The sequence below is a fragment of the Oreochromis aureus genome, linkage group 14 (assembly GCF_013358895.1).
Source record: "Oreochromis aureus strain Israel breed Guangdong linkage group 14, ZZ_aureus, whole genome shotgun sequence".
Lineage (NCBI taxonomy): Eukaryota > Metazoa > Chordata > Actinopteri > Cichliformes > Cichlidae > Oreochromis > Oreochromis aureus.
The window spans coordinates 14,028,440-14,051,284 of NC_052955.1; the positions used below are offsets into that span (position 1 = coordinate 14,028,440).

The window sequence follows — 22,845 nt, forward strand, 5'->3', positions numbered from 1 at the left end:
TGTTTTTCCAAGACTGTAGAGACCCATAGAAATTAATTAGTTTAGATGAAAACCATTAAAGTGTGTTCTTCGACAGCACTGCGGCCTATTGTTGCATTGTGGGTAATGTAGGAGTCATGTATTGATAAATAGCACGAAGAAAGTAACATCTCTGGTTACTAAGCATCCATTTTTAGACGTTAACACTAATGAGTGAGGGTTGGAGGTAAAGTAAAGCAAAAAGATGCATATACAGTAAGTCATGTCCTCTAAATATATCCATGAAATAAGAGTTTGACACACTGTAATCATTGATAATATATCTTTATTTTTTTCTTTACTCTCACTAAAATAACTCAATTAACATGTCTTAACAGAATATCCTCGTCTACATTAAGAATTTAAAAGAGCATTTTTAAATGAATAAAACATGTAAAACACCACACTGTTAAAAGTTCCCCATGAAGAGCGAAGAAACTTTCATTACGTGACCAAAGCACGATGCCACACAAAATACACCGAACCGCATGAGCTGACTCGCATGTACATCTCAAGCATATTTTGCCGTGGTGCGTTTGCCCTTAACAAAAGAAAAAGAAAATACAAAATCAAAAAAAATCATAGCACTCATTGTTATTTTGCAATATACAATGTGTGATGAAGAAAAAGAAGCACGAAGTTAGAAAGCATGAGGTTATCTTCCGTTTTACCAACCCTCCCAAAAAGTGCTAATTTGGAATTTAAACAAAGATTCTGAGCAAGCCGTTTCTTACAGAAAAAAATAGATACGCTGTATATCAAGAGGCTTCATGTATACCACGTTAAGACAATGTGTTTCATACACAGTTATCCTTAAAAGTGCTTGTTGAAGTCTGAGCAGACTAGAATAAAAAACAAATGTACAGTACATTGGCCACATGTTAGATGTGTGTTATTTATAGAAATATACATTTAAAATGACTGTTATTTTATACACATTCTAAACTTTAAAATCATATTCATAAAACCAGTTAATTTACCTTGTCATCCCTTGTTGTGTTGCTTAGACATTAAATAAAATCTCTTCTTTTTTAAACACATTTTCTTCTCGTCATGCTTCTTATTGTTTAATTTAATACAATGCCTGCATATGATTCATTTGTTGCCTTCTAGCTTCCCTGGAAGCCGTTGGAAAAATATGAAACTACCACTAACGCTGGCAGTATGATCCCCAGCAGCAGCCTCACTTCACACTTTTTGTAGCAGCTCCTGAAGGTTAAAACAAACACACTTTCAAAGGAACAGTCTGTTGGTCTGGCTGAGGATAAAGTGCTGTTCTCCTTTGGCCCCAATGTGGAATCAGATAAAAAAAACAAAAAAAACAAAACAGTGGTCAGAATCACTCGTAGACCCCGGCTTCTGATCTCAGTGCAGCGTGATAAAAAGCCTCGTGACCCAGAGCCTGGGACAACAGTCTGTGCCCGCGGGGCGACATGCAGCCCTGGCCAGGCAGATATCCTGCCACGGCTTTAACGGATCTTGTGGGTTTAGGCTTGGGTGCTGCGTAATACCCCTCCATGTGGTCATATTGTGTGGGCCTGACTTTAGTGCTCTGAGTCCTTCTGTTGGAAAAGGATCCCAGATGTTCGGGATCCATTTGGGATTTGGCGTGGTAATGGTAGTAGTGACGGTTTTCTCTGGTGCTCTGTGACCTCCCGGGTCTCCTGAGGATGCTGGGTTTCACCATACCAGAGTAGCTGTTGACAGCGTTGGTCATCATTAACCGATCCTGGTCATGACCTCGCGTATGGCTTCTGTCGTTGTGCTCGACGGTCTTAAAGTTAGGACAGCCTCTTTCTGGGAGCGAGGGGACTTTGCGAAGCGGTGGCTGCTGAGAGGAACGCTCGTTGATGTGAATCCGCCTGGAAGGCCCCGAGTCCGCGCTCGAGCGGTGAACGCGCTGCCGCCTGGTGACCTCGGGGTCTACCTGTTGGGACCTCTGGGAAGTCGGGGATGTAAGGATAACATTTTGTCTTTCCATCTTGTCAGCGGAAAGGAGGAAGGCATTTCCAGGGTCTGACTTGCTTCTCGTGTGCGCAATGTCTCTACTTCTTGTGTCAGCAAGCGAGATGGGACTCTCACAAGGAGACGCAGCTGGATATGTGTTTTTATGTCTGGATTTACTCTCCTGCATGACTGGTTGATATACGACTCTTTCAAAAACTTCTGCGTCTCTCGCTTCATAAACAACAGTGTCCCTGCTTTCTATGAAAAGCTCTCTGTTCACAGGGGGGACGCGCTGAGGAGAGTAGTTGTAGTAATCTGATTGTCCGCTTTCTCTTGTGGAACGCACGGTGTAAGACTTACTGTGTCGGATGCCGCTTTGCCGGCAGGGATCTGCGTAATAGCGAGAGCCGTCTGCAGGGTTCACATTTGAATAGGGACTGTAGTGGTAGTCAGCGTGTGTGTTCTCAAACTGCGGCTGCACAGGGTGAAGACCAGTCTGAATCAGCCTCTGATAAGGTGCTTCCTGGCCTGCTGTCTGCTCGACATAAAACATGGTGTCAGGGGGCAGGACTTCTGTCTCTGCCAACTCGTAGTGACTAATCTGAGGGGCATGGAAGGAGCGAGCCCTCCGGATGGCCGGGTGCCCGACTACTCTATCATCTGACCTCTGCCACTGGCCTTGTTGCCTGTGGCAGCCACTGATAAGGTGCTCATCTCTATGGTATCGTCTGTACTGAGGTGACAAAGGGTGCCTTAAACCTAAACTGCTGTAGCGGCCCTCGGAGGCCTGCCTGTACAAGCCTTTTGGCCCAGAAAGGTGAAGCGGCAGAGCATCAGGCCGAGGGCAGTGAGGTGCAGGCATTCGTGCTGCCTGAACTGGTCGGTGATGATGATGATGATGATGATGATAATGTTGATTACTGTAGACATCCTCGAGCATGCCGAGCGGCGTCTCCTCTTCTGGGCTGTAATGATGCGTTAAGGAGGGCTGTAATGGACGCGGAAACACCTCCTCGATGGATGCAGGCATGGAGGTCTCTGCCAGAACGGAGCGGAAATTAAAAACGTTTATCGAGTCCGGGTTGACGTATCCAGCAGAAGCTGATGGGCTCTGAGGCGAGTAGACGGGCTGAGTGGGTGTTGAAACTCCAACACTCTGATAGGTGTGCTCTGTTTGTGTGACATCGCTAAGCTCTTTTTCCTCTCTGCAGTCCCTCCTCTCAGCGCTGCCTTCATCCAAGCTCCCTGACCCGAGCGGACTGACATTAGGAGTGAAATTGCACATGCTTTCCTGTCCGTCGGTGACCTGTAGCGACTCTGAGCAGAGGTGTGGAGGCAGGAAATGAAGAGGATGAGAGTAGCAGTGGGTCTCCACAGGGCTGTGCACCGACGTTTGCCACTGGGAAGCAGGGGAGACATTAGAGCCGCTGTACTCCTGGGGATACGCTTTGAGATCAAGAACTGAGGGCCGTGGTGGTCTGTCCTGGACGTGAGATGCTTCCGGTCTGTGAAGCGGATGCACAGGGACATTGCTTCTTCTTTGGGAGCCACTGCTGGCCTTTTGGGCAGTTTCAGCCAGAGCCAGAGCCAACTTGCGTGCAGCACTCGTCAAGGGAGGGTGAGGAGGGAGAACAGAGACTGAACTCATAAGTCTATCTGTTCCTGGGGAGGGATAAGACAAACAACGCTACAGTATGACAGGACAAACAAAGCTATGGTAAGACATGATGGGACAAGACACAAAAGCTTTCATAAGAAACTAAGAAAGGCATTCTTATTTAAATAACCACTAACTTTACAGTATAAATCAAGTATGCGATGTGAAAGAGGAATGGCACTAACCTGGATCGGACATGTTCTGTGCAGACTGAGTGAGGTCTGTCACAGCTGATGCCTGGCTCGCTGTGCTGAGTGGGCTGCAGTGTTGATAGGACGCTTTGGGCCCTTTTCCATCTGCCAGTGGAGCTCCACTGTTATCCACTGGGGTAGAAGTAACCGGCTGAGGTGGCAGAGGCATGGATGCAGACTGAACATCTGCTTGCGTCTTAAATGATTTCTTCCTGAGTTTAGGGGAGAGCTGCTTGTAGCTAACCTTCCTCACACCTTTACTGAGCACTGGACTAATGTCTGGAGACTGTAGGCAGGCCAGGTTGTTGTTAGGAGAAGAGATGAGCTCTGATTCACTAGAACAACCAACATTCTTCCTCCACTTGTTTGCATCTTTACTGTGTTGTGGTCCAGGGGTTGCTGAGGGTGGGCTGCACTGAAAAGACATGGGGTCAAAGTCTAAAGTAGAGATGCCTGCAGCCGGTGGAGAAAGGTCGAGGTCATCCTCCTGGTGTGGAGGTGAAATGCCCGCTGCAGTACTGACACGATCAGCACCAGCGTGACTCTCATGTGGCGGTTTTGATTTGCGGTCGCGTTTACTCCCGCCGTTGTGGAGGTCGTCTTTACTGACGGCAGACATGGCCTCGCTAGTTGAACGAGGTCTGAGAGGACGGTAACTTGGAGGCTCCCCTGGGATGGAATAAAATTATACTCATATTATATTTATACTGATTCTTTAGTAGTAAGTTGTACAAAAATATTATAAACCACCGGCAGCATGTTTGAAGTGTGGAAAATAGACAATATTAAAGATTAATTACCTTCTAAATTTTGCAAAGAGGTGAGAGATTCTTCACTTTTGGTAGAGCGCAAAGTGCCACTATCTCCTCTTCCCCCTGCAAACATTTGATCAAATTATTATTCCTAATAAATTAATCAGCATCTCTAATAAATACATCAATCAGTACAAGAAAGTCATAAATTAAAATGCAAAAAGGAAGCAATGAAGATTTGGGGTACAGAAGCTGCATGTTTTCTGGCTGCGCAACTGCAGCAGTGAGCTGACCTGGCAGTGCAATACTCTTTATCTCGTTAGGCTCACTGGGGTGTCGCTTCAGTTTACGTTTGGACACAGAATGGGACTTGCCCAGGTGGAAAAAAGAGAGCCAGGTCCCCACTGGAGACTTCTTAGCCTTAGCAGGAGGCCGCTTGCTGCTGCAACACAGAAATGCATCGTTTTCAATACTGGTGCTTGTTTCTAAAAGTACAAGAAGAAGAAATAACTGCTGAGAACAAAAACAAGACATTAGTAGTTACTATTTTTTCATTATATGATGCGATTAATTATCTAGTCTACAACCAGAATGTTAGCGATGACTCACGATCCATCACAAATTGCATGATAGTGTGAAGTATGACAAGAGAGTGAAAAGTTTTCTTGTCACTGATTGGCTGTTTTACACAAACTTATTAGAATTCAAATCCATTCAAAACTCAAAGAGGATCCTGCCACGCCCATAAAAGGCATGATCATCATGTCATAGAATGGACCGGATTAGCACAATGATGATAGGAAACCCCCGACCAGTAATACGAGCACTGACTCAATGATTATGACCAATAGGAGCATGTTCATCACCATCTAACAGGATATAACAGGATACACGAAATGTGTGGCAAAGTGAAAGTTCGAACTCTCCTGTCATTTGTTTTTTCTGGTTTTTTCATGTTGTTCAAGCATGTTTATTATCATGGAGGATCTCATGTTAATGACTTGAATGACTAAATAGTTTGAGCTGATTTTTCAGCACGTCAGGAGCAGAATTTGTAAGTGGTGTGCATGAAGGTCACACTGTGAAAATGGAAAAACCTTGAAATTGACCTTATCCACACATTTTTTTATGTGTTACAATTTGTATTCAGACAAATTGTTGTAAAACTTGAGTGAAGACCCATTACGTGATCATCGTTAAGTGTGATTCAACTGTGACCAATACTGTAAACGGACTGACAGATGACGGATGTCTCACCATGGCTCATCAGTCATCTGATTGGATTAAAACAAAAAAAAAAAAAAGAGAAAATGCAAACTTCCCGAAAGTGAACTTGACATTTTCAGATACTTGTTTTGGCCGATTATTCATCTCATGGAATCTAATTAAAGAATAATTTAGTTATAAAGTTTGCAGCTTTGCTTTGTAAATGACTTTTAATTAAGTGCCAAATATGCTGTTCATCCATTAACTGTTATCAATAAACAGATCAGATCGGGTGTGACAGCGTGCGAGTCGCGGTTCGAGAAGCAGAAGGACTCCTTCACATATATCACAGAAGGCGGCCGTATACCAACCTCTCCATCGGAAACTCGATGACTGTGTGGAACTTGCCGAGGAGAGCTCCTGGTCCCTCTCCGACCTCGATGTAGTCACTGTGGGTGAGGCAGGGGGTGGTAGCCGGGGAGCCCAGATGTACCTGTGTGCGAGCCTGAGCTTCCTCTATAGACAGTAACTTAGTGGATGGGGAGCAGACCATCAGGGACTTTGGTCTGGATAAGGTGTTGTTACCTAAAGTTGAAATGTTCAGTGTGTTAGAGATGTATATAGGGTATATATGTATAATCCTTGACTGGGAAACAGTTTAAAAAGAACACTTACCAGTACTTTCCCTTATGATCGAGTTAAGTTTGGGGCTGAAGAGAGCCTCTGTATTATTGAGGATGAATTCCACCACCACCGACTGGATACGCACCTCCATGAACGCGGCTGTGCCGCTAAAGCAGGCCGACTCGATCTGTCTGGACCTGAAACACAGCAAAGCACAGCGCAACCCATTTCACAGCTCTGTACCACTGAGACATGCCCCAGTTCACCGTCACAGAAAGGCTAGAATGAAACAGAAAAGCTAATGCTGCGACGCTATGATAGTCACCTGAGGAGGTTAGGTGCCCAGACGATAGCTAGGTTCTTTGTGTGCATGTTAGTGATGGAGCTGAAGGTGGCAAGTTGGGAGAGGTGCCTCATGAGGAACTCCAGTGTCCTGCAGAAAAAAAGTAAATATTTAATCTAACGTTTTTTCTTTTTAAGAGTTTAAAATTGCCAACTTTGGCTTATTGTATCTGCTCAAACCCAACACAGTTATCCTTCCTATTACCAATAAAAAGATTTGAAACTGGTAGGATCAGTTTTTCAAATCTCAAGCTGAATAAAATAACTTGAAATTGCTCTATTTGGTGAATATGAGAGACATTTTTGTAACTGAGATATAGGCTTGTGTAGGAAAACGGGATCTCACGGCTCCCACAAACCAAATCAGACTCTCAGCAGGGTCCGACATGCTGTTTACAAAATCCCATTTCTACTTCACACCACCAGGGTGCAGCAGCAGCGAGTTTGAAAGCTGACCTGTAATGTGGAGGAGGCAGCTGCTGGATGACATTGTGGATTTTGACCAGCCTCTCCTCATCTGTGGCTGCAGACACAGCCTCCTGTAAAAAGACAGAGGATAAAGCGCACATGACTTTGAGACCGTTAATCACAGCCGAGGGAGCTTCCTCAACATCCCCGCTCTCGTTTTTCCCCCCCTTTTTTAAAATATTCAAAGCAGCCACTGTTTCGTCTCGCATAATCTGCTATTCGGGTTTTAACATGCACAATCCCCGCTGTTCCTAGAAAGCTCAGCGTGATGCACTGACCCCATTTTGAGCAGCACTTCAAAATGAGCAGAAATTTTGAAATGATTTCCTCTGTTCTTTTGTTACCACTGAATAACTAGAAATATGTTCCTCGCAGCTTTTTTGCCCTACTTGTACACTGTTGCAATACCAGCTTCTATTCCCAGTGTAAACCCGTGCTGTGGTCCTTACTGAGAATCTGTCATAGAGCTGGTAGGTGAGGAGAGGGTTGGGCAGCTCCCTGAAGTACAGTTTGCAGAGAGAGCCCACTGAGTGGATATCCTGTGTGTAGACGTCTCTGCTCAGGTCTGGGATCTGTTCAGAGTCAAACTCATGCCTACATGGAGACCAAAATAAAGAGAAAAACAGAACAGCGTGGGAGTCATCCTACTGCCCATCTGTCAATATATGAGAAAAACAAACAACAGAAACAGGACTATAAGCTCCTTTTGAGGCAGAAATCATTAATTTACCACATGATAATTTATGCCTTTTAATATCATTTGCCTCGAGACCACTGAAGATTTTCAGTGCCTTTGTTTGAAAAACAAAATCTTCATTCTTGCATCTAATGCAGGAAATCTGTTGATAAGCTTGCTGATTATTGTGAGAAATTTCATGTGGTGACAGTCAGTTATTTTAAGTGAGAAAAGTCGTTTTGATTGGCTGTCAAACACCATCAGGTTCTGTGCCTAATTTATGAACTGATGGGGGATTGTTTCACAAATTCCTCCTGGCAAGCATAAAATAGATGAGAAGACCATTACAGCCGTTCAGAGCTGCACAGCTTGAAACAAATTGTGTTTGATGGCTTTCAAGAGAAGCAGCTCAAAAAGAAAACAATATTTAATGAATCTCAGTATATTTCCAATTAGTGCTTCCTAATTTATTAACTTATCATTCTTCAGTCACCAACAAAGCTTTCGAAAGAAAAAATACAATAAGCAAAAAGAAAAAAAGACACTGAAACCCCAGAGGGAACTCAGACTAGAGGGAATGTTTTAGAAGGTAGAAGCCAGTTCTGGAATTTGGTCCTTCCTGGGAATCCTGCTATATTTCGATTTTGCAGCATGTATGAAACAGGCACAAACCTCAGTTTCTGAATGTTGGAAGAGATCCCTGAGAGCCTGTAGATCCCATCCACGACTCCATGCTTCTCTATGAAGTCTGCACAACTCTTAACAACCTGGGGAACTGCAAGAGACAAAGACGGTCAGCGACATGCTTCATTCGTTTAGGATATCTTAAGTTGTCTATGCATTACCACATAAGAACAACCCCCCAAAACTCATTGTTCCTCTGACTACCAAATGGACTCTCCTCTTAAGCAGCCTGCCGTAGATCTTACCGAGGAGGCTGAAGAGTGTGATCCCCATGAAGCTGGAACACATTCTCCGGTCCGCCTTAAAAAGAGAAACCACTACCACAGTCTGCCAGTCCAGAGATATTGTCCACAACTTTAGTGCTTTGCAGCAAAAGCATGCCCACTAACACAGCCCTGAAACATCCAGTTACTTAAGAAATTCAAGAAGAATCTCATCCAGCCCAGGAGCCTGGCCACCAGTGATGGGCGAGTCTTCCCCCTGGTCCCCAGTCTGTGATTCTTCTATGGAAGCCGTGCTACTGGGATCGAACTATTCCTCCTAAAGTCAGCAGTGCACTACTGTTACTATAGACAATGTGAGTAGAGCCCTGCTTTCCCCTCCTGGAAAACCTGATGGTTTGTCACAATTTCCCCGAAGTCTACCAAAAGTTTTGCACCATGGTCTCAACAAACTCCTCCCACATCAAAGTTTTTGCTTCAGCTACTGCACAGCTGCACTCCATACAGCCTGCTGGTAGAAATGAGCTTCCCCCAAAGGGAAGCTCTCTCTTTGAGATCGGATGAAAAGCTCAGTCATTTGAAAGGGGCTCAGAGTAAAGCTGCTGCTCCTCCACATCAAGAGCTAGTTGAGGTGGCTTCCTGGATGCCTCCTTGGTGAGATGATTCTGACATGTTTGACTGAGAGGGGGTCCACTGGATGAGTTAGGGAGGTGGTTGGGGAGAGGGAGGTCTGAACTTATTTGCTTAGACAGCTGGCCCCGTGGCCAATGACTCAGAGAGGTGATAGAAAATGATAGATGTAACAATAAAACATCAGTTTTGTCTTGATTCAGTGTACTGTGCATCTCTACATGTTATTACAAGCCAAGACTTTTCCTAACCACTCCATTCTGTTTACTGGGTTGGCCATCACTGACCCCTGGCAGGTAACAGTGGTAAACGTCCAGCTTACCTCTGCATCATTCTCTGTTTCAACTCCAACAGTCACATTTAAATAGCTGCTTTTTAGTGTGTTTTTGTGATAATCTGCTATTTTTGCACCTTAGACATGGATTACTTTGCAGGAGGACTCAAACACGCTTATAGCTACAGAGGTCCCTCGCTATAACGCCGTTCACTTTTCGTGGTCTCGCTGTTTTGCAGATTTTTTTGTGTGCAATTTTGCATGCTGTTTTTTGTTTGGTTTTTTTGACAGCGCATTGTGTTCTGCGTCCTGATTGGCTGTAGACCATAATCAATCGATCTCATGCCGTGTCTGCATTCAGCTTGTCAAATTTACATAAATCTTTGATCACTAGCAGTGTGACTCTGAAGTGCTGCACTGTATGTTTGTAAGTTTTCTCCCCAACAAACAGAACAATGTAGATGAAACGTTTTGCACCGCCAAAAGCAACCGTGGGTGCCTTTGGTTTCATTCTATGATACTGGACTTATTTTTCTACGAAGTTTAGAACTTTGAGAGTATTTAAACAAGAGAGAAAAGTGTTAAAATGCTCATGCCTGTCTCAGAAAAGTGTATAAAGTGTGTATTGAGGGGTTTTACAGCCTTAAAACATCTATAATAATTGTAAAAAATAAAGTTGGCTACTTCGCAGATTTTAACTATCGTGGGTTATTTTTGGAACATAACTCCCGCGATAAACGGGGAACCACTGTACTGTAGAATTGAAAGTCATCATTAAAAATGTGCTTTCTTTGAGAGACTTCAGGTGTTTTATAAGTTGAAGGTTTTCTATATCATGTTGCATTTGTTACATTTTACACACATTTTTGATACCTCGATTGGTTCTTTCAAAAGCATTTCAATGGGACGCCCTGACAAAAATCAACCATATCAAGATGTCATCCTGCAGTAAGTAATGCATGTGCAGCCTAAGCTAAAAAGCCAGATCTTATTTCTCCGTACCACAGCGTGGGTTGTTGTACTATGCGACAAATAAAAACATTTCACTGAGCCACTGTGTTGCAGTGGATAACAGGCTCATTCACTGTAAATACAAGGTACTGTGGTTTACCTTGAGCGAATCCACAACACACAGTCCTGAGGCTGTTAAGACTCTTGAGTGAACTAAGTGTTTACGCAGCATTTAAACATACATCGCCCACCTTCAACAGGTAAAAACACACTGTAATTCAACTGGATTTTTTCCTATTTCAGCTGTTTTCTATGAATCATTACTCACTGGCTGAAGTGTTCCCATGAGGAAAGGTTACAAGTAGGCATCGCTTCATTGTAAGGAGTCACAACATAGTGAAGGTGGGAAATTACATTGTCCAGCGTGAAGAACAGATTTTACTACAATATTTAGCAAGAAATGTATGAAATAAAAATAATACACAAGATTAGAAAGGTGAAAGTCACATGAGCATTGTCTACCTATTGACCCAAAGGCCTAAAAGCCCAAAATACACAAAGCAGTTTTGGCAAATCTATAAAAATCTACAGAGAGCCACAGATTCACGGGGTAATCCCTGCTTTGGGATTAGTTCTTACCTTCCAGCAGTTTACACTGAAATGTGAACAGCCAGCAGGTAAAAATGATTTACTGTAAAATGAGAAATAAAAATCCATTTTACCCTCATGCCCTGAGTTGTGGAGATGTTCCCCCAGGTCACAGCCAAACACACGCTCTCGGAGGATGCCGCGCTGCCTGAGCTTCTGCGGCGGCGGGCGAGACTTCATAAAAGACCTCAGGAACGTTACCAGCTTTCCATGCTTCTTACACACTGATTAAGATGAAACACACAACCAACACACATATAACAGGCAAGTGAAATCAATCTGACTCATATCCTGGAAGCAAGTCTTAAATAAATCATCACACACCGACACACACACACACACACTGAAAAGTACCTGGCTTTGGCACTGAGCTTTGAACACTGGGGGGAATCTTGTCATTTATCAGCTCAACACAGTCACAGGGGAAGAAACCAACCTGGAAGAAGAGAGAAGAGAGACTGAGAGGACTAAAGAGGAGAGACAGAAACTGTGATACGCTTGAATGTTAAAAGGACCAGAGGGGGTGTTTTATGCTGGAGCAGACTGTTATACGGCGAGGGTGCAGAAATAGGTCAGGAAGCATGAGACGCTGCCTCAGACGCTAAATTGTCAGCTATCAGCTGCAATAGTGTGGCTGGCATTGTTTGTGACAAACAGACACAAAACCTGTGAGTCTGTCTCGTTGCGTCTAGATCCTCATTGCAAAACGTGCTCCTGTTGGCAGCAACTACTTCTACTCTAGCAGGGACAACAACACATTTGATTACTTTGGTAAGGTCTGTCAAAAGATTTGGACAGCATCCTGGAGTTGCAGGCCAAACCTATTATTAAATATTTCCACAGACTTTGTATGAACATTATAAATGGTTCATTTAATTTCAAAGCATCAAATTTTTAAAATCATTTTCTGCTCACCCATCTCCAATTTGCATAAAAATGTTGTGGATCCAAAGTCTGAGGATATAATGATTGCTGTGAAATTTAGGCTTCATATGCTAATTACTTTGTATACATTGTATTTCTGGTCTGTTGAGCCACTCCCAGCGGGTTTTTCTTTCACACTTTGAAATCTGAAACTATATTTGAATATGAATATCTCAAAAGGTATCCAAAATAAAACGCCTGAAATGTTTTTATACATTAAATACAGCAAAATAATTAACAGTAATAAGAAAGGAATTAATAATTAACTTTCATGTCATAAGTGTTGCAAGGCCAAATTGCCGTTTCCACATGCCAATACAAGACCTTAACTCCCCATCCCAACAGTAACTCTAAAGCCACAACTGCTGCAGGCAAGCAAGGACACACACTAACTGCCAGAATATATGAAAATGCTACATTGTTGCACTTTTAATGTCTCTCTGAATATATTTAGTCTGGATCATCACACTGCTCCAGGGCAGTAGGACTCGAAAATGAAAAAATATATTTTTTAAAAATCATTTGCTTAGTTATAACTAAGTACCATTTAGAAACTATTCATTCTTTTTGGATCAGACACAAAATGTTTATGCAAACCAGAGATAGCCGAGCAGAAGACCCATGATGATGGAATGACTCAGAAACATTAAAAGGTAAAAAAGTGGGACACCTATGGTGTCTTGCCTGCCTAATTCACACATACAACACTGGCGTTCTTGTATGTGATCCACACAATATTATGGAAGAACAATAAGCATAACTTCATTATAAACTCCACTGATCTTAGATGAGGAAATGGGTTCTCTTCAATTAAATTCAAGGTATTACCTGTTTTTAACTGTATTATTATACAGTAGAAAGAGGACATTTGTGCATTTATTATACCTGAAATCCATGTTTCCCTCGCCACCAGCCTGTGTCTTCTTTAGGCGGCATGTCGATGACTGACACAATGTCCCCCACCTGGATCACAAAGTGTGTGATGATGAGTCTGATCACAGGTGAGTCCATTAAAAAGGAATCATGATGGAATCAGAAATCTGCATATGCTAAACACTCAAATAAAATCTAGTTAAAGAAGAAAAAACAAGTTAAACAAGTGGGAGTGTGTTTCTCATAGATGTTTTATAATAGCTGGTACCTCAAAGGTTAGCTCGTCTGTGGCCTGGGCTGTGTACCGCTTGGTGACGTGGGCAGCGGCAATGGCGGGGACATTGATTGAAGCTTCTTCAGACACCAGCAGATGGTTCCCCTTGTTGTCGATCTAAAAATAAAAAGTGTTACAACAGAGACGTGTTAGCCCAGTTTTTCTTAAGCACAGGAAGCAGGGAACGGGAGCTCTGTCACTGCAGTAAAAGCGACAGAGACAGGCAGCAGAAGAGAGAAAAAAAAGTATTTTCTTTTTACTCCCAACTTGACTTAATACCAGTTTTTTCCTGTTAAAAGCAGAGCCTGACCAATGCACTACATGTAGCATAAGCTATCAGACAAACTGATTGATTGTTTTTAGCAACAGTCGATCAGACAGTAAATACTTAAAATGGTTTAAAGGGCTTGACATTAAGTGACTGCCTTGTTTTGTGAAAAAGAATTCAGTCCAACAAAAGCCAGCATATTATGGTTCGACTTGAACTGACAGTTCTCATTAGCAGACAGCTGAATTGTGTCTTACTGCTTGTTTCTTTACCAAGCTGGGCTCTAACTATTTACCCCTCGAAGCCTTCTAGGGGTAACGCTTGAAGCTATTTTTTTTAACTGAGTGGCTTCTATCATATTTCAGGTCTGCTTAGAGAACAAAATAACTGGTGTGCATCGGACGTTAGTGAGGGAGATCTCTGCCTATGCAGCTGCTCCTGGAAAAACTATTATTAAACGGCCTTCAAAGCATGTTTATAACGCCTCAATGTCCAAAATCGTCATTAAGGGTAGAGGGGAGGGCATCAAATGTCATCTTTATAGGCAAATGAGCTACAGGAGACGCACTATTTCACTGGCAAAATACACTGACAACCGCCCAAGTCCTTTCATGCTTGTGTTGATATAATCTTGGAGCTCTGGTTTCTCTCACCATCAGAAATGTGGAGCGTTAATGCTACCAGTCTTGCCCAGGACTCTCTAAATTCTGTTGTGCTTTTATACATTAGCACAACTGTTGTGTGGTTGTGCTAATTCCTGATTAAAATCAAAAACTTAAGATTTTGTGCAACAAGAACTAAATGTCAGAAAAAAATCACCAAAAAGATAAACAGATACCTCCATCCATGTTAATACCGGACCACAGTTGATCTTATTGTCAGCGATGTTAGAGAAGCGGGACAGGTAGGTTGCCAACATTGTGGCTACTGACTGAAAGGAAACACATGATCAAGATTTGTAAAAGACAAACTGTCTGTAACATTAAACCGATAAATTATATGTTATGGATATAGATACCTCATCGGTGTCCTTCAGCGTGTCGTATCGCGGCAGCTCAGTGAGCTGGGAGTAACGACGGTCGTATATACACAAGTGCAGATGCTTGTCCAGCACCCGGAAGTCTTCATAAGACCTCTTCACCAGCCAGTTTCGACCCTGAGAGGACGAACAAGTGATAAACGGAAATGGAAAGAAATATACGACATGTTGCGATCTAATCTCATTCAAAAAAGCAGCAAGTAATGTTACCTGGCAAGTGATCTGGACCAGAAAGACCAGCTCCTTGGAGTCCAGCCCAGCCTTTGGTCCTTCACTCTGCCCCTCTGCAAAGGCCAGCTACAGAGAGACAGAGAAGCTAACGCTGAGAAGGCTGTCATGCTAAATAATTGATCAGTTTAATACAACAACCTCTCTGTATATGACCTGGTATACAAGGAGAACTTCATGTAAGGACCCATTTCTGCATGAAATAGTAAAACTACTTTTACGCTGAACAGAGGAGTGAAAAGTGTGATGAAAATCAAGCACCAAGGCACTGTGGGGAAATAATGCATTAATAAAGGAGGATGTGAAGATTTTGTAAAAAAGGAATTCCGACAAATGATGTTTAAATATGACTGACAGCCTTCGTGGTTCAGTTATTTGGTGGATAAGGAGGATATATATCATCTATAAATCCTGCAGTATGAAATGTATAATAGATCAGCTGTTAGCATTTCAGAACTTGGAGGTGGTGCAGATTTAAAGAATATTTCTTTTTCTCTTCCTCCTCACTAATTTTTAATATGCCCCAAAACTGAAAAGATCAAAGCTTCACTGTAGTTTGGGAATTTGTTGATAGACATTCTGTAGCAAGGACTTCAAAGGCCTCGAAGCCAAGGGAAGTTCTGGTTATTTATATCTGTTAGCAACTCATCCAGATACACTGTTATACAACACGCAGCGACCCAGTTACTGCTCAGCAGTAATACAGCTAACCACAGTGACAACGAACGCAGTCTGAGAAATTTGTATCTAAATAATTCATGATGGAAGAGCTCTTGTACACTGTGAGAATCTGAAATACCAGTCCCAACCAAACAGCTAAATTAGGTACTGACGGGTCAACGAGCCAAAGAGATTATGATGAGAAGGATTACGGACTGAATCACAGATAAAAATGAAGATTTCAATTTTAAAGATTAGAATAAAAATAAAACAGCAAAAATCTCAAAGTTTTCACCGAAGGCACGCTTGAGCATCACTTCTTCCATGACGCTCACACCTCAGAGGCTCCTCTCTTCAAACTAGAGCATGCTAATGCACAAGCGTGGCATTATTTCCTCACGAATATCGACCACCAGAAGCTCAAATGAATACATAGTAAACGCATGTTTATGTTACCTGCCACTAAGGCATCTCACATATTCCCCCGCAGCTGGAGGAGGTGGCTCTCTCTTTGTGTGCAGCCGCAGTCCTGGACCTCAGCAAGCTCCTCCAACAAGCCAAATCTTAGCTCAGAGCAGCAGCTCAAACGCAGCTCGCCTATTTGCCGTCCCCTGCCGTTTTACCCAAAAAGCTCATTTCCAGTGCTTTGGATCATCGCGCGCTCATGCTCTGTTCTAAAAGCAGAATATATGAAAAGAGGATGCTCCCAACTGTGTGTGTGTGTATGTGCGTATATGTGTGTGTGTGTGTGTGTGCGTTACCCCCCTTCCTGCATCCCTTTTTCGATCTCTTCCCCCTCCTCCCTCTCCTGTGCTCGGTCTCCATCACCCTCCTCCTCTCGCTCTCCCTCTCTCTCTCTCTCTCTTAACCCTCTTTCCTTTCTCCGGCAACAAAAGGGGGTTTGCCAGTAAAATGGGCTCAGCCGGCACACACAGATACACAAGCTCATCCATCATACAAAGGCACAAGACAGAAAGACGACCCTTTGTCATTTCAAAACAATTCTCCTTCATTGCGCTCTCAAGGCGAGACTGAAGCTAATCTGGAGAGGGATCAATCAGGCAGGCTGCAGACAGAGGCAGTCTGCTGTCCTCGTGCTATTCTGCAATCATGATATATGAGACTTGATCAGCGCCTGGCTGCTGCACTATGTGGATGAAGAGACAGAGAAATGCATCACGGGACAAAGACTAATCTCTCAGATTAAGTCGAGGATTCATCACGTTGCATTGTGGCGCGTTCCCACAGTGCGTGCGATACACCCCACAGCAACGTCTCCACACACCGATATTTCTATTTCAGCTTGACTCTGCCTTTTGTCTCCTTGTGGTGCTTTCCAAGGTCATTGGAACTATGCTGCTTCCACTTCCCTCCACGCTGCTGATGCATCCATCACAATCATGGCAACCACAACAGGATGCTCAACAGAGTCAGAGCATCCAAGAATTGAAGTCTCGTCCAGCCTGTTATGCTGTAGCTGACTGATACTAGATGTAGGGATTCAGCCTCAAAGTATGTGTGCATACATGCATACACTGCTCTGGCAGCCTAAAGCTGACACTGGCAGCCTGTAGTTGGAGCAGCCTGTATCAGAGGTGACTGATGCACTCTGCTGGCAAGCAACCCGCACTACACCGAGGTTAACCGGGCGACTAACAATCACTTCCACACATGGATGAGCAACCACTAAAGCTTCACCGCTTCTCATTATCACTGCAGTGAACAAAGTCTTTCTTAAACCTAGAAAATTATCTATATGCCCAAATAATTTATTACGTGGTTAAAGGAAAGGAATCACAATCACTGACTCCAGAGGCCTGTATTATGAAGCAGGATTTAAGGTTTAGTCTGTGCCTTCAGGTTTACTCTTCCCCTGCATCAGCTATAACTGCAGCCACACACACACACACACGTAACATGTGATTTATCAGACTGAGATTTTAAATTTTGTCTCATACAAAACTCCTATGATTCCTGGATAGAATAGAGTATTTGCTCTACTGTGACATTTAAGGAGAAAGAAGGATAGAGCAGTAACTGTCCAGGAAAGGCAAACAAGGTTATCGATTCAGCTGCCACACTGCGTTTAAAGAATGATTCCTTTCTGGAGCAATTCACTAAAACGGCCACTGAACTCGAGCCAAAGACACAATTACTAAACATAGAAACTCTGCTGCTGAAGTCACGGTGTAAGTATTTTCAGGTCTCACCTCAACATTGCCAAAATCAACTGTCTCATAGTGGAAATGGGCACACTCTGCCAATCTGGGAAAGTGACCTCTGGGAAAAGTCAGCCTGAAAAACAAAAACAAAAAAAATAGCAAACGCAGCAACTTATCAGTATTCAAAACACTGAAAAAGAGAAGAGCAAAGTTTATTGGCATAAAAGAAGAAGAAGAAGAAGAAGAAGAAGAAGGGAGAGATTAGGTCTGCACATGATAACAGACTCACTTATCTGTCTGTGTCACACCCGTCATTTTATAGGTCCTCATTTCAGTGGCCTGAATAAGAGGCCTGGTTTACAGCCTATAATAGCAGCAACACTGTCTCCAGGAACACCTACTTCTTCATGTTCTTGACCTTCATGCTGGCTGTGCTGACGCAGGAACGCAGGATGGGCTCAGCCGGGTGCTCTGTGATGTCATCGCTCCTTGCCTGCCAAACGGAGACAGCACACTTCGATAAATGTCAGTCAGTCACAGGACAGCTGATGCAGAACCATTTGCAGTGACCACAGTAATGATGTCGACCACATGAAAGAGTGAAGGTGCTGCTAATGAAGTGCTACACACTAAAGGAGTGACTCTAAGCAGTACAATAAGTTTTATGCTACAGCATATTATGCAAGGCTAATATGTTATATTACTATAAGCTGTGGTGTATTGCATTCTTTGCTATCCTATACTGTGTTATCACATGTGTGTTCATGTTGTGTTTAAATGTCATTTACACTAATATTAGCAATTCCTGTAAACATTAGGCCTTTTCTTTCCATGGATTCTGTTACTTTACTGTGTTGCTATTGTGCTCCATAGAGCTGGAAAGCCATGCACATGAATGCACATGAATGATTTCAGTGCATTCATGTGCATTTAAATTTGAATGGACAGATATATATTCTAGTACATAATGAACAAATACTGCTTTACTTGACTTTTTCCAACAACTTGAGGAGCTAGGATTTACAATATAAGTATATATATATCATTACTTTGAGCCAAAAATGTACTTTATTCAGCATATTTCATACCACCATGATGTCAACAACTCAGAAAACTTGTGCAGCAAACTTGTTCATTTTGAGGCAGAGTTCATTGGAATTTTTCCAGTTAGAAATCAAGTTTTCAATAGTGAATGCATGAATGCCGTATCAGCTGTAATCTTGTTCTTCTTTAAGCTGTTCCCTTTAGGGGTCGACACAGCAGATCACCTGTCTCCACCTCACCCTATCCCTAGCATCCTCTTCTGTCACACCAACCCTCTGCATGCCCTCCTTCACTACATCCATGAATCTTCTCTGCGGTCTTCCTCTTTTCCTCCTGTCTGGCAGCTCTATAATCCGCGTTCTTTGTCTAATATATCCACCATCTCTCCTCTGCACATGTCCAAACTATTTAAGCCTTGCCTCTTTAGCTTTGAGCTGTCCCTCTGATGTACTCATTTCTAATCCTGCCAGCTCTGCAACCTCCACCTCGGCCTCCTGTCTTTTGGTAAGTGCAACCGTCTCCAAACATGTATTATAGCAGGTTTCTCTACCATTGAGCAAACTTCCACTAACACTCTTGCCGCTATCCTTCCGTCACACTTGTCTCCACCCACTCCACGTGTACATAGCTTGAAAATCAAAACGCAAACTTGGAATTTTATTTGTAAAGATACAGTATACATTTAAAAAAAAAAAGCACACATCATGTGACCACTTTGCCTAATAATCCCTCAGGAGGTAACCATGGGACAACGGGTATCTGGTGCCAGGACTTCCTGTTTTTTGTAGTCATAAGCAACTAAAAAATAATAATCATACATACTGCCAGCAGTTTTTTTTTTTTTTTAATTGCATTTTAAAATGCATCTATGTTCGGTTAATCAAACAGGAAGTATTGGCACAAGATACATGCTGTCCCACGGTAATGACACTACCCCACAGCCACCCACCTTTGCTCTTCACAGGACTGTTTCCCTGCTTGCAGTCTAACATTGACCAGATGTAAATGGTTAATACTTCTTTAAGCAGAAACCAGAACGCTTCCAGGAACAAGAATCTAGCAAGTCCCTTGCAAACAGATTCTGCATATTCATTTGCAGATATCAGAGTTAAGAGAGATTAATATGGATAGAGAGAGATAGGAAAAGACAGATGGTAATTAACAAACAAAATTTGCTAATTTTACATCTTAAAATCCCCCTTCAGATACATAAATATAAGAAGACAAATAGAGAGAAAAGATGACATCATGTGTCTGTGACATGACACCGTCATCACACCTTTACCTCAGCTGCTATCAAGCATGTCACCTCAGTCTCTGGTGAGATATCCTTAAATGCAAATTTACATAACAGCTGACTTTCACATGTCCGCCATATGACCTCGGTGGCAAGATGCTGTGAATAACCTCCAGAACCAGGCAGCCTCATGGAAGAAGGGAGACATCCATCTCTGCTGCTGTTTATGTGTTTTCTTGTATAAGTGATGAGTCAGAGGCGTGTTTGTGTGTGTGTGTGTGTGTGTAGGCGTGTACCATGGCAGTGGATGTCTCCTGTGGTTGTTTCTCCTCTAGAGGATTACTGTTAGTGACTTGAGGTAAGGCATCGTCTTTGTCCAGCTCGGTAGACGGTAACACGTCACTACAGGAAGACACAGGCCAGGAATTTAAATAAAAGAGAGATAACATGTCACATTATCAACTGCTGTGCCACAGAGACTTTAAAATAAGGCTTGTCACTTTTTAAAAAAATACACCAGAGGGAGCAAGTGAGGAGGAATTCACAAAGTGTGGCTTGGTCTCAAATCCTGACATTGCAACAGCATGGCCCAGAAAACATGTTGTACAAGCACTGCGAGGTTTAAATTGCATCACATATGATAACTGAGAAATATGTGAAAATACTAGTTTAATCCAATCAGGTCAAGGTGGAAACATATGTTGCATAAATGTCCGTGATCCAGATTAATCTGAAAACAAAACAAAACAAACTGTAGCACATTTGGGGTCTGTTGTATGCCCTTAGGAAAGCCAAGGTTGACTATTCAGTGAGCCATAAAGACAATTCACCCACAAGGGAGTGCTTCACAAAACCGTCACTTGAAATGTGACTCAGTGTATTCAAGAGGGCAGGGTGAGGTTCCATTCAGCTCAACTTTTATGAGCAACAAAGCCAGGAGAGAGACAGAGCACGGTTTTGTCAGCGTAATTCAGCATGATGAGATCAGGACTCCAGGCCAAGAACACAGACACACAGTGTAATTTATGTGATCCACAGGGATACAGTGAATTGCATAAGAGAAGAAGAGATATGGTAAAGTCTGGACATGATGAAGCTTGAAACAGAGACAGTCTGTCTGTCTATCTCTCTGGGGACAGGGTCATCTTTTAGCCTTAACACTGTCCTGCTCTTACTTTCCTTCATGCAGCATCTCAAATGCAAACACGCATGTAAATGAGCACACAAGCACATGATAGTTACAGCTACGCACGCACACGTCTGTCTCCACGCATTTTTATGTTTTTACATGATTCACATCAGCTGACATGATGTGAGAAAAAAAAAAGAGAGAGTAACTCACCTCTCAAGGACGTCACTACTTCCTGGTTCTCCCTCGGGTCCTGAGGCAGCATTCTCAATCACCGCGGCAACCACGCATCCAGCCTCCATGATGCTGCTTTACTGCAACTGTCCGCTGTAGAGAAACGTGAGTGGGAGGAGAGGGAGGGAGACAAAGCCAGAGTGGGTGGGTGAGCGTAAGAGTAGAGCATGGGAGAAGGAGTCCGATCCTATGAAGCTGCCAGACGTTAACCCACTTGAGGCTGCAGCGTGCGCGACTCTCAAGGCTACAATTCACATAGCCCAGACTGTAATCTGCGATGACATCATGCTACAGTGCCAGGAGCTGCTTCAGGGATATAAAGAATGTCAGACGGCACATTCATAAGATGATTTCATGAGAATATCAGCTTCTTTTCTTTGTTTTTTTTAGCATTTTTGCACTGACAGGAGTTAGCTGGAGAAAACATGCACCTTCAAGAAAATGTCAAGGCTGTCGTGGCAGTTTCAGTATGAGCCCCGGGATAAAATTAGTTCATTTAGCATCATTATCTTTGCTCACAGATATCCACTCACTGGCCATTTTGTTTGGTGCAACTGTTCAGCTGCTAGTAAATGCAAATATCTTATCAGCTAATCACATGGCAACCACTCAATGCATTTTGGCATGTAGAAATGTTCAGAACAACCTGCTTAAGTTTAAACTGAGCGTCCAAATTGTTAATAGAGATGATTCAAATCACTTTGAATATGGCATGGTTGTTGGTGGTCTGAGTATTTCAGAAACTGCTGATCCACTGGGATCTGTAAGGTTTACAGAGATGGTCCATAACTGGGAAAATGTACAGTGAGCACAGTACTCTGGTTAAAAATGACTTCGTACATCAGAGGAGAATGGCCAAAATAGTTCACGCTGATGGGAAGGTAATAGTAACTCAAATAATCAATCATTACAGCCAAGTTATGTACAAAAGCATCTCTGAATGGACAACATGTTGAACCCTGAAGGAGATGGGCTGCAGCTGCTGAAAACCACACCAGGTGTGACTCCAATCACCTAAGAACAGGAAACTGAGGCCGGTGTCATAACGGTGTGGGAGGTTTTTCCTGACAGACTTGGGGCTCCTTAGTGTTTACTGGGCTACAGCTTACATGAATATTGTTGCTGACCATGTCCATCCGTTTGTGACCACAGTGTACTGATCCTCTGATTGCTGATTCCTTTAAAATTACAATGAGTGTACTGCACAATCCAATAGAGCATCTATGGTGGACGTTCACATCATGGATGTGCAGCCAACAAATCTGCAGCAACTGTGTAATGCTGTCATCTTAATATGGACTCCATCCATTATCTAGTTCTAGTTATCCCTATCAAGGCACCACCTCACGTTGGGAGGTCATAGAGTATACCCTGTACTGACCTTCAGTCTGTTGCAAGTCACAGACAACTAAATAAGGTTCATGCTGGTGCTGTCCAGGTGCAATTTTGGTCTGGGGTTATTTCTTATGAGCTCGGCTTGGCTC

At 43.0% G+C, this 22,845-nt stretch overlaps 1 protein-coding gene across 3 annotated transcripts in view; it reads right to left on the reverse strand.

Annotated features, from left to right (window-relative positions):
* Positions 1-294: 294 nt before the first annotated feature.
* Positions 295-22,845, reverse strand: part of arhgap32a (Rho GTPase activating protein 32a) — a 28,391-nt gene continuing 5,840 nt past the window's right edge. The window contains exons 2-22 of one of the 3 annotated variants that reach the window (XM_039598230.1): positions 21,341-21,454; positions 20,295-20,400; positions 18,119-18,210; positions 17,766-17,850; positions 14,878-14,964; positions 14,647-14,784; positions 14,467-14,559; positions 13,355-13,477; positions 13,099-13,176; positions 11,644-11,725; positions 11,364-11,513; positions 8,554-8,656; positions 7,655-7,799; positions 7,194-7,276; positions 6,721-6,828; positions 6,447-6,592; positions 6,143-6,356; positions 4,859-5,004; positions 4,614-4,688; positions 3,808-4,482; positions 295-3,627 (exon numbers count right to left, since the gene is read on the reverse strand). In XM_039598230.1, the coding sequence (XP_039454164.1) occupies positions 1,358-3,627; positions 3,808-4,482; positions 4,614-4,688; positions 4,859-5,004; positions 6,143-6,356; positions 6,447-6,592; positions 6,721-6,828; positions 7,194-7,276; positions 7,655-7,799; positions 8,554-8,656; positions 11,364-11,513; positions 11,644-11,725; positions 13,099-13,176; positions 13,355-13,477; positions 14,467-14,559; positions 14,647-14,784; positions 14,878-14,964; positions 17,766-17,850; positions 18,119-18,210; positions 20,295-20,400; positions 21,341-21,429 (5,088 nt within the window). In that variant the 5' untranslated portion in view covers positions 21,430-21,454 and the 3' untranslated portion in view covers positions 295-1,357. Of the gene's footprint in view, positions 3,678-3,807; positions 4,483-4,613; positions 4,689-4,858; positions 5,008-6,142; positions 6,357-6,446; positions 6,593-6,720; positions 6,829-7,193; positions 7,277-7,654; positions 7,800-8,553; positions 8,657-11,363; positions 11,514-11,643; positions 11,726-13,098; positions 13,177-13,354; positions 13,478-14,466; positions 14,560-14,646; positions 14,785-14,877; positions 14,965-17,765; positions 17,851-18,118; positions 18,211-20,294; positions 20,401-21,340; positions 21,455-22,845 lie in introns of all 3 variants that reach the window. The other 2 variants (XM_031759922.2, XM_031759929.2) reach the window with 2 other exon arrangements.